At 41.0% G+C, this 12,123-nt stretch overlaps 1 protein-coding gene across 1 annotated transcript in view; it reads left to right on the top strand.

Annotated features, from left to right (window-relative positions):
• The window catches only part of LOC123234328 (heparan-alpha-glucosaminide N-acetyltransferase-like), a 370,163-nt gene that overhangs the window by 146,850 nt on the left and 211,190 nt on the right, over positions 1-12,123 (top strand). The window contains exon 6 of the mRNA XM_044660239.1: positions 4,167-4,249. Within this exon, the coding sequence (XP_044516174.1) occupies positions 4,167-4,249 (83 nt within the window). The remainder of the gene's footprint in view (positions 1-4,166; positions 4,250-12,123) is intronic.

Raw genomic sequence — 12,123 nt, 5'->3', positions numbered from 1 at the left:
CCTTCCTTCCTTCCTTCCTTCCTTCCTTCCTTCCTTCCTTCTTTCTTTTTTCCTCCCTTCCTTCTTTCTTTCTTTCCATCTGTCTATCTGTGCATCCATCCATCCATCCATCTCTCTCTCTCTCTCTCTCTCTCTCTCTCTCTCTCTCTTTCATCTTTACCTTCTGACTTTTAATTAATATATGGTTCCAAAGCAGAAGAATGATAAGGACTAGGCAACTGGAGTTAAGTGACTTGCCCAAGGTCACATAACTAGTAAATATCTGAGGCCACATTTGAACCCAGGGCCTCTGGTCTCTAGTCCTGGTTCTCAATTCACTGAGCCACTTAGCTACCACATGAGAACTAGAATTTAAAGGCCAAATAGGCTAACCACCTTAATTGTATAAATGAATGATCTGGAATCCAGATAGAATCATCATCATAAATCTCGACCTGGAAGGGGTCTCAGAGGCCATCTACTTAAGTCCATGCCCTTTATTTTCAGATGAGGAAAATGAAGCCTGGACAGCTTGTGACCTGCCCTTTCTTTCCTTGGTCGTTAATGATGAAGTAAACATTTGAACCCAGACCCGCTAATTCCAAATCCAGCATGCTTTCTCCTGCACCAGGCTGCCTTGCCTTGCCTTGAGGTTTTTGAAGATGAAAGAGGGAACTTAAGCCTTATTTTATAAAAATAAGCTGCCATTCAATTAGCCAAACCGTTGCCAATATAATACCCTCTGACAGGTCTTCTGGAGCTATTTAGGTCACTTCCCCCAAAGCCCCTGCTCAGGGGTTTTAGACTCAACCGCTTGCCTCGCAGCTCCCCTTTCCTCCCAAGCACCCACTCCGAAGGGCTTCCTTGGGAACAAGAGGACTCCGGGAGCCTCAGCTGGGTCTCAGTGCTGGTCACTAGCCTACGCAGACGGCGACTCCCTCCCCTCTGGAGCCAGAAAGTACCAACTTGTGACCCCTTCTCCAGGCAGGGGGAGGCCAGCTATGTTCAGTCTGGCAACTGAAAATGATAAAGAGAGCTATCAAACAGAATTAGGGGAGCAGTTCCTTCCTGTTCTGTTTAGCTTGGTAATTCAATCGAAGCCAGACCAGAGGCCTGGCCGGGGAGAAGAGCTTTCTAAAATCTAATGAAGGCTTTACTCCGCCTGACCAGCATGCAAACATTAACATGTCAGCTTCCTTCATGCAGAGGGATGGGAGGGCAGATTGCACATGACGGGGGCAGTTTTATTAATGGACTTGAACTCTGGGACTTAGGCAGTGAGGACACCCTCCCAAATAGGCACAGTAGTCCATTTTCACAATTACCTCTGGGCCCCCTCCACTCTTCCCCACTCCCTTCACCCTGCTATGTTGCTTCCACCACTTAATAGGATTTGGTTTTCTTTGCCCAGCAAGGGAGGAAGGATTTATTCAATATAGTTGGCAGGTTTGGGGAGGAACATAAAACCAGCTTCAGAGATCTCTCTGTAGAGAAAGTTTTAACAGTTTATTTACAAGTTCTCTCTCTCTCTCTCTCTCTCTCTCTCTCTCTCTCTCTCTCTCTCTCTCTCTCCTTTCCCTTCCTTCCTCTGTTTGTCTCTCTCTGTCTCTATTTCTCTCATTCAGTTTATTTATAAGTTCTGTTTCTCTCTCTCTCCTTCCCTCTCCCTCTCTCCTTTTCTCTGTGTTTCTCTCTTCATCTCTCTCATTTTCTGTCTCACTTTATCTCCCTTTCTCTTTCTGCCTGTCTCTCTCTCTCTGACCCCCTCTTCTCTCTTCCTGTTACTGTCTGTCTCTCTGTCTCTATTTCTCTCATTCATATTTTTAAGTTCTCTTTCTCTTTCTCCCTCTCTCTCTGTGTCTCTCCCTCTCTCCCCCTCCCTCCCTCTCTCTGTCTCTCTCACACACCTTTTATCTCTCTCTGTTGCTTTCTCCTACCTCTTCTCTCTGTCTGACTGTCTCTCATCTCTTGTCTCTATCTCTCTCCATCTCTCCCACTCTATTTTCTTCCTTTGTGTGTATCTCCCTCTCTACTTTTCTCTCTCTCTCTTCCCTCCCCACTGTGTCTCTGTGTCTCTCCTCTCTCTATATCTGTTTATCTGAATCTCCCTCTCTGGTTTTTAAATTTATTTTCTTAATTAATTTTTGTAATATTAACTCTAAGGGCCATGAGCTGCAATGAATTTAGGATCAGAGAACCTGGGTTCAGTATTCCAACTTTGCTGTGTGACCTTGGCCAGGTCACTTACTCTTGGACTCAGTTCCTCATCTGCCAAAAGACTAATTGGTCTCTAAATTCCTTCTCGGATTTAAATTTATGATACTATAATATTTGGGGCATGTGGGAGAAGCTGCTTTGATATTCCTAGACAAGTCAGCTCATAGGAGAGGCATCCTGAGTAGGCCAGGTGTGAGAGATAAAGTTGATAAAAACCAAAAGTCAAAACAAATTCCCACCATTTAATGTTCTCACCTGTTCTGAAATCTTCTTCTTCTGGAGACACTAAAGAATAATTTGGGAGGTCTAGTAGGCTTCCAATGTTGTCATTCTCAAGAGACTGGGGACCATGTCAAGTGTTCTTTATTTCTTTAAATATTGCTTTATGGATCTATCAACTACAATAAAATCTTAAAAAACAAAACAAATAAAAAAAACAAAAACAAAAACCTCTTATACATTCCATCTTGGAATCAACAATAAATGTTGGTTCCAAAGCAGAAGAGTGGTAAGGGCTAAGCAATGGGGGTTAAGTGACTTGCCCAAGGTCATACAGCTAGAAAGTGTCTGAAGCTAGATTTGAACCCAGGAATCTTGTCTCCAGGCCTGGCTTTCTCTCCACTAAACTACCTAGTTACCCTTAAACTTTTTTTTACTTAAAATTTCTCCTTTATTATTATGGGCTTGATAAGCATTAACATACATGAACATTTTTACATTCAAAGAACAAGAAAAGGAGGACCCTATGTGAAATTGTGAATCTTCATTACATACTGTTTTTAAAACATACTTACACACATATTTCATATTTAACCTGATAATTCCAACACTACATTGCTTGTCTGCCTAAATCTTTTTTTTTTTCAAATTATTAAGCCTTTTTTTCTTCTTTCCATCTTTCCCTTTCTGGAAAAAAAAGAAAAAAGGAAAACAAGTTTTCACAGTCAAGTAAAACAGATTTCCATATTGGCCCTGTTGGAAAATGTGTCTCGTTCCCCATGTTTTATCTTAGCCTTTCTTGAATCTCAAAGACTTGGAGAATGTTAGAGCGAGAAGGCAACTTAGAGATTATTTAGTTCGATGCTTATATTTGACATTCTTTTCTATCCCCTTCATGACTTCCCAGTCTTTAGTTCTCCTCTCTTGGCCTACATGCATCCAGATTGCTTCTCTGTTGATGACAGATGAGTCCCTTCTTAACTAAGTTTACTATTGACCGATTCTTGGAATTTAGCTCTGTGACTCTCTTTTCTACTAGAAGGAGAAATTTGTCCTCTTTCCTACAGAGAGCCTTCCCTCTCCTGGTGGGTGTGAATAATGATTTTGAATACATGTGCTACAGACTTCATTTATTCATTTTATTGAAAGGGTTTTGGAGCTTATATCAAAGATGAAAGTTATTTTCAAACAGCCCTATCTCATTGAGAAAACTCACACCTTGTCTGTATATGGTGAGGACCCACAAGGTCCCAAGAAGTCTGCTTTTAGCTTCTCCTTGATTTTATATGAGTCACTTTACCTCATGATGGTCCTTTATTTTTCCATATGTAGAATGGAGATCTTTTTAATGTGCTCTTAGAATAAGTAATCATTAGGATGGAAGTCAAGACCAATCCCAGGTAGATAAATAAATATATTTTTATATTTGGAGTTATGAATACTGAGGTTCAAAACCCAACCCTAATACTAGCGGGATGACCTTTGATAATTCATTTCACCTCCATAGGCCTCAGTTTCCACAACTGTGAAATAAATGGGTTGTTCTAGATGGCCTTTGAGGTCTATCTCTTCCAGCTTTAAATCTATGTTCTTATGTTCCCATGAATCAACTACTTTATTTTCAAGGTCTGTTCCCTCATCTAAAAAGTAGGATTCAACCAGGTCATCTCCAAAGTCTCTTCCAAACTGACTTCTTTGTGATGGATGACAATAGTATCTGCCACTATCATGATTCTTCCTTTCTCTTTCAGGCCTCAGAACCTCAGATCCCTGCACACGTCCCACCTGAGGAGCCTAGGAAGAAAAGACTTCTTTCTCTGGATACATTCAGAGGGTAAAACTCTTCTTCCCTTTGAGAACTTTGGAAATGAGAATAAGAGGGTTAGTAACTGGGGCTGGGAAGGTGTTACTTGTACTAGAATCAATGGCACCTCTTGAATTGGAGTTCTTTGATTTTAATCAGCTGAAGCATTTAGCATCCTGAATGTTGGAAGGTTGTGAGAAGATTCTGGCGGGCTTTAGATGGCACATACTCTCAGAAAGAACTCTTGTGATAAAACCACTGTAGAAAATATATTCTAAGAAATGGAAAATGTTTTATCTTCTGGGGACAATAGGAATATGGGAAGTCAGGTTGCATTTTAGATGGTGAGATTGCTTGCTATGTGACATGACCAAATTATCCTACCCCATGTCATCAATATATCCTTTGCCTTTTGACTTCTGTTTTGTTGCTCTCCTTGGATATTGAGGTATACAATGATTAGCACAAAAGGAAAATAAATGCCAAGGTAGCTTTTGGTTTTTTTCTTACTCCCTATTATTAAAGAATTTCAGAACTGGAAGGTTCCTTAAAAGTCATTTGTCTGGGAAACTATGAGGCTTAGTGGATAGAGAGCCAGATCTAGAGAGGGGAGGTTCTGGGTTCAAATGTGGCCTCAGATACTTCCTAGCTCTGTAACCCTGGGCAAGGCACAAATTGCCTAGCCCTTACTGATCTTCTTGGAACTTATACTTAGTATCTATTCTAAAAAAGAAGATAAGGGCTTTTTTTAAGGCATCTAGTCCAAGCCGCTTAATTTACAGATGACTAAACTGAGATGACATGAAGCTGGAAAGGACATTGAGCATGACTGATGACAGATATGGGTTCCAAGAAGATCTTTAAAGGCCAGAATGCTAGGACAAATCTAAGAAGATGAAACTTAATAAAGAGAAATGTAAAGTTCTGCATAGGGTCTAAGAAACCAATGGAAGAAGTATCGGATTTTTTTTAAAAGTGTGGTTAGAAAATAATACTTAAGAAAAAAGATTTGGAATTTTTTAATGACCTATAAGCTTAATATGATAACAAAGTGTTATGGCAGCCAAACAATGCTAACTCTGTTGTTAAACTGAATTAATAGGGACACTATAACAAGAATGGAGACGTTGAGAGTCTCATTTTAATCTACCTCAGTCAGATAATATATGTAATATTATTGTGCTCATTTGTGGATGCCTCATTTTCGGACATAAGATGACAAAACAAAGTTCCTCCAAAGAAAGGCAGTCAGGATGATGAGAGGATTGAAGACTATACCATATAAAGATTAGTTAAAGGAAGTGAGAATATTTAATCCGAGTTGCCTGATTCTGAACATTTTTCCTGATTGTCATCCGTGCCTGGAATGCTCTGCCTTACTCATCATCACCTCCTGACTTTCCAGGCTTCCTCAGCTAAAGTCCCATCTTCTGCAAGAAGACTTTCAGTTCTTCTTAATGCTAGTGCCTTTCCTCTAAGATTATCCCCAATTTATCATGCATATAGTTTATTTATATAGAGATGCTTTCATATTGTCTCCCCCATTAGACTGTGACCTTCTTGAAAGCTAGGACTTTTTTTCTTTTCTTTGTATAAAAAGCACTTAGCACAATGCTTAGCACATAGTAAGTATTTAATCGATGCTAGCTCACTGACAGAAGGAAAGATGTGAATGGAAAGGAGCAATGTGAGGTAATTACAAAGAGGCAGATTTGGATTCTGTTTGAGGAAAATCTCCCTAACAATTAGGGGACATCTAGGGAGGTTTCAGGATTTCCTCTCACTTGGTCTTTAAGCAGAAGTTGGGTTGCCATTTGTTGGGTAGCAGGACATAGTGCCCAATTCTGAGATTCTGAGACTCTGAGGTGAACCGACTTGTCCAAATAGAAAGGACACGTTTACACAGTAGAAGAGCCAGGTTTGGAAGCCAGGTTTCCTTATTCCATATTTGAGGGTTTCCCCCCTAAATGGGGGTGTTTCTTTCCTTCTCTTCACTGTGCCTTAATATGTGGAAATACTTTCTGAAATTTTGAAGTATGTGTCTTACTTTGGGAAAAGCACCACCTCCCTGAAAGGGCTGGAGTTTGCAAATGGCTGTAGCCAAGATGTCAGCTTTTGTAACTCAACAAGAACTGAAGTCCACTTTGCCCTTTTCAAGGCACCCTGGGCTGGGTCTGCTTCCACATAAATGCTTCCACCCAGTGGTGGATGGGGTAACTACGGCATCACCACCATCTAGTACTTTGGCTGTTCCTGTTTAATCATAGTCATCACTGCTTGCCTCTGTATAGTGTTTTTCCATCTGGGATCCCCTTTGAAGGACCCAAGACTAATCACAAACTTGAGCAACAAGGGACAGGGGTTTCCTCTTGGGGGACGTGGGATGTATATTGGAACATTTCCTCCCTTAAGAGTGGTTACCTGGCCTTTCCAGCTGTGGCAAAGTTAGAATAGGATGAATTGGGGGTGGTGTGTGGAGGTTGAGCAGTCTATTATGTGTCCTGTTTGAGTGTCTTATTCTCTGCCTTTACAACCACATGTATTTCCATTTTTTATTATTACCCTCAACAAGCATGAACACCAACATTCCTCATATGAGGAAGAGAAAAAGAGAATTGTATGTGACACCAGGAGTCTCTAGAACTTACGACTTACTTTTAAAAATACAGAGAAAAGGGGAATCTAGGTGGCTCAATGGATGGAGTTCAAATGAAGTCCTGAGTTCAAATTTGACCACAGACACTCCCTAGATGTGTAACCTTGGGCAAGTCACTTAAACCCCATTGCCTAGCTCTTATTGTTCTTCTGCCTTGGAATCAATTGATTCCAAGACAGAAGATAAAGACTTAAAAAAATATAGAAAGATAGGTATGGAGGGAGGTGGTAGATAGATAGGTATGCAGATAGTTATGTAGGTAGATGGATATATGGACAGGTAGATAGATATATAAGCAAATAGATATGTAGGTAGATAGAGAAGTAGTTATGTAGGTAGGTAGCTAGCAATGTAAGTGTATGGATAGATATGTAGGTAGGTAGAGAGATACGTAGATATGTAAGTAGATAGACTGATAGATAAATAGTTTTGTATGTATGTATATATGTACGCAGGTGGATTGTTCTGCTCTGCTTGTCTGGGTCCCATTTTGAACTTCTGCCCATTGCTCCTAGGCTTGCCAGCAGAATGAGTTTATTCTCTCTTCCACATTATCAAAGTCTTCTCTTCTCTGGGTCTGCACATCCTTGTTTCTTTCAGTAGCCCAATCTGCAGACCCTTCACCCCTCTGACCACCCTGATCTGGATAATGTCCACTTGGTCACTCTTCTTCCTAAAAATGCCCAGAATTCCACACAGCACTTCAGATGTGGTTTGGCCAGGACAGCCTTTAGGGGAGTCATCATTTCTCTAGGCTTGGATACCATCTATCTCTTAATGCAGTTCAAGGCTGAGTTAGGCTCTGATTGCTTTCTTATTTGGAAGAAGGACCCCTTCGGACGCCAGATCTTTGACCTCCTGTTTGTTCTCCAGTCACATCTGTCATGGCCCAGAGACCCCAATGATCACCTGGGTCTAAGACCCTTATTTTCTCAGTGTTAGTGCTTCTTATCTGAGTCCAGAGGGGGAGCCGGCAGGGAGGAGAGTCGGGGTAGGAACAGGGTTGCTGGTCCCCTGCCCCCCCCCCCCCAGTCCCTCATAGCCTCCTGGGCAGTCCAGACCTTAAACATTCTAAGAGTCAACTTGCCTTAATGAAAAGACAGAGGGGTCATGAGTTGGTTAGGAGGCAATTTACTTGTGTCCTGCAGGCTTGTTGGGTCAGTGGGGAGAAGGGGCTGTTTGGGGATGGGAACAATGAGCTTTTATTGGTAACAAAAGGGAATGTAAATGAACTTGCTGCAGCCCACAACCACAGCAAGCTATAATTAGGTTGGGGGCTGAGGAGGAGGAGAGCTTTGAAGAGCCAGCACCCATCAGCCAGCCCTGGGCTGAGAGCATCACCTCTTCAGCCCACAGGCTGAGACTGTAGCCTCCTCATTCGGATCTATTCCCAAATTATCATGGCCCCAGAACAATACAAAATATCCCTGAATATTGGCATATTTCCCCCACTCTTCGAGGAAGAATAGAAGAACTGGCAGTTAGGTAATAAAGTGGCTCGAGGGCAGGAATCAGGACGACCTGAGTTCAAACTGAAGCTCAGATTCTTACTAGTTGTGTGATCCTGGGCAAGTCATTTAAGCTCTGTCCATCTTGGTTTCTTCAGCTGTAAAGTGAGGATAATAATAGTAACTACCTCACTTTTATTCTAAGGATTAAAAGTGATAATAATTGTAAAGTGCTTAGCACAGTGCGTAGTACATAAATACTATACATATGTACATGTATATGGTGTTATTGTTCTTGTATTTACAAGAAAAAATAAATTTATTGTATTTATGTAAATACAATTTATGTAAATACAAGAAAACTGCATTTTTATTAATGAGAGTTATTCTACTTTCAAATATATTGCTCGAACTTCCAAGGCATCATGGTATAAGGGACAGTTTAGATTTAGAGGTTTGAACTTGGAGTCATGGGGTTTGAGTTCAAAATCAGCTCTGTCACTTATAATCTTGGCAACTTGGACATGTCACGTTAGCTTTTAAAAAATTTAAAAAAAAACCCTTTTCTTCCATCTTGAATCAATACTGGGTATTGGTTCCAAGGCAGAAGAGGAGTAAGGGCTAGCCAATGACGGTTAAGTGACTTGTCCAGGGTCACACGGCTAGGAAGTGTCTGTGGCCGGATTCAAACTCAGCTTTAATTGGTTTTGATCTTTTCAGATGTAAAATAATTTGGACTAGATGACATCTGAGGTCCCCTTCTAACCATAGGGGTGCTGTCCTGTGATCTTTTATTATTTCATTATGTGAAGGAGTAAAATGACCTCTACGGTCCATTCTAGCTCTAAATTTCTATACCAAGACCTCATGTGACTCTGACTGTGAGTCCAGGAATCTTCCTATCAACTCCACCATGTTACAAATGCCTTATTCTGGCCTCAAGTTGGGTGAAAGAGGAGGACAGCCTTTGTCACCTTTTCAGATAAAGAATAGCCCAACGAGTCAGCTAGGTGGCTCAGTGGCTCAGAGACAGGGAGGTCCAGGGTTCAAATCTGGTCTCAAGCACTTTCTGAGTGTGACCCTGGGCAAGTCACTCAACCCCCATTGCCTAGCCCTTACTGCTCTTCTGCCTAAGATGGAAGGTAAGGGTTAAAAAAAATAGCCCCAAATGGCTGGTGGTTTGATTCTCTAAGTTGCTACCAGGATGCTGAGGGCCAGGAGTCTGGCCAGCATGGCTCCTGCACTGTGCCCATGTGCCTACAACCAGAGCCTCTTCTAGGCTCATTCTCATTCTCCTGCCTATCATCAACATTCTAACAGCCCTGAGCCTTTCCCTGGGGAGAGTGGCCATGCCGGGCTAGAATGCTCAGTCCTGTCCTGACCACGGGCCATCCTCAGCAGGGCTTGCCCTTTCCAGTTGAGGACGGGAGGCTGGTGGAGGGTTGGCCATTGATTCTCACTTAATTAATGTCTGGATTCTCCTGCTTAGGCAGAATTCGCTGTGACCTACATCTGAATAATTGTGGACGGGTGGAATCATTTATCCATGAGCTCATCATTGCATAATAAACCTATTAAAGTTGATCCATTCAAGTCCCAGAAGAATCCCAAAGAAAAGGGAGGCAGCAATAGGAACTGTTTTCTCTCCTTATGAATGACCAGGAAGTTTGAGCTCAGCTAGAGCCGGGAGTGCAGCATGAAGCTGACCCTGGGAGGGAGGATGCCAAAGTCCAGGTGGGGTTGGGGTGGGTGACCCGCTTCTCCCTCCCCTGTTCTCCCTGTGGCTCCGAGACTTGGCCCACTTTTTGGGCTGGACCATGGCAGCGGAGATTCTTCTGCCTTGTTTTTGTTTTTGACTTTTCCTCTCTCTTTTACCTCTTACTAATAATTAGTTAGCAAGTCCTTTCAGAAGCCTGCTAAATTGATGTTCCTTAACCTCAGATCAGAACACATCCACCTCATCCTCTTCATATGCTCAAGAACTAACTTTGGCTCCCCATTACCTCTAGCCTGTAACACAAAATTTTTGAGGCTTAGCATTTAGCCTTCCATAGTCTGGCTCCTATACACCTTTCCAATGTTATTTTCCTTTAGGAGCTCTAATTTCCAGGCCAACTGACCTCCTTGCTCTTTGTATGTGAATTCCAGCTTCCATGTCCACTTCCTTTCTGGAATGCCCTCCCTCTTCACTCCTAACTCTTAGAATCCCTAGTTTCCTTTAAAGCCCAGCTCGGGTACCGTCTTGCACATGAAGCCTTTCTTGAACCTCCTGGTTATTAGCAGCAACATCTGACTCTTGAACCCTTCTGTCCTGGCCTAATAAGACTTCTTGAAATGACTCCCTCTCCTTTGTATATTTCCTGAATTTACTGACTCCTATATTGTCTTTGTATCATGAATTCCTAGCATAGTCCCTGGCATATAGTAGACCCTTAATGTATACTTGCTGATAGATTGATAGATAAGCTCTCAGGCGACTTCCAACTTTAAAGACTATAATTTTGGGAGCAGTTGGGTGGCTCAGTGGATAGAGAGCTAGACCTGGGGACAGGAGGTCCTAGGTTCAAATCTGGCCTTAGACACCTCCTGGCTATGTGACCTTGGCCAAGTCACTTGACCTCCATAGCCTAGCTCTTACTGTTTTTCTACCTTGAAACCAATACTTACTATTGATTCTAAGATGGAAGGAAAATGTTAAAAAAAAAAAAAAAGACTGTAACTCTATGGACTTCAGAATTCATCCAGTCCAGCCCTGGGGGGGAAATCCCTCTACAACATCCTGGACAAAGGAAGAAAAATTCATTGGAAGAGAGGAAAGCAACATAGCTTAGTCACAGGAGCCATGGATCCAGAGTCAGAGAACTCTGTCTTGGGCTATTTAACCAACATAATGTTGGGCAGGCCACTTTTTTATTTTGAGACCTTGGTTTCTTTATCTGTAAAAAAAAAATTAATCTGTTAAAAAAGATGTGTTATGAGACTAGCTGATTCCCAAGGACCTTTCTTTCTCTAAAAACAAGGAGAGGTTTTTTTCTTCTTTATTTTTGTTGGTTTCCAGTAAACCCCCATTCATTTAAAAAACAAAACAAAGCATTATTTGAACTAAAAATCAAATAAAATAAGCATTTCCATATACATACTAGAACCAAAAAGTAGATTTGTACATGAAACTGAATCTTATTATGTACAGCTTACTTTTCTTTTTATGTATATAATAAATTCAGCTTGTAACTTTCAAGACTGTCTTGCTTATCTATGTTTCTTTCTGGCCTCCTTCTGTTTTCTTATGTGCATTAAAAAAAAAAAAACAACTGCTTCCATTTCTCCCTTTTCTTTTTCTTTTGGCAACCTCAACCCTAGACTTCCTGCTCATCTCTCCCACTCCCCAGTTGTTATTGTTTTTTTTTTTTTAAAGACAAAAGAAAATCTAAACCCAATATAAGAAATATGCCTAGTCAAGCAAAGCAAGTCTGATATTGGCCTGATCTGAAATGACTTACACTCTTTTTAATATGAATGGTGAAAAATGGCTAGAATTTACCATGTATTTTATATAAAAAAAATAAAATAAAGAATGAATTTAAGTAGAATAATATTGATTAAAAAAAACAAAACCTTACCTTCTGTCTTATTTTCAATTCTAACTCTATACACTATGCCACCTAACTTTCCTAATTTTTTGGTAAAAAACAAAAAAAACAAACAATTCTTTCCTTCTTTCCTTCTTTCTTTCCTTCCTTCCTTCTTTCTTTCCTTCTTTCCTTCCTTCTTCCTTTCTCTTTCTTTCTTTCTTTCTTTCT

This window comes from Gracilinanus agilis, chromosome 2, assembly GCF_016433145.1.
Source record: "Gracilinanus agilis isolate LMUSP501 chromosome 2, AgileGrace, whole genome shotgun sequence".
Lineage (NCBI taxonomy): Eukaryota > Metazoa > Chordata > Mammalia > Didelphimorphia > Didelphidae > Gracilinanus > Gracilinanus agilis.
Note: the sequence above shows the minus strand (reverse complement) of the source record. Positions and strands in the feature narration are given on the sequence as shown.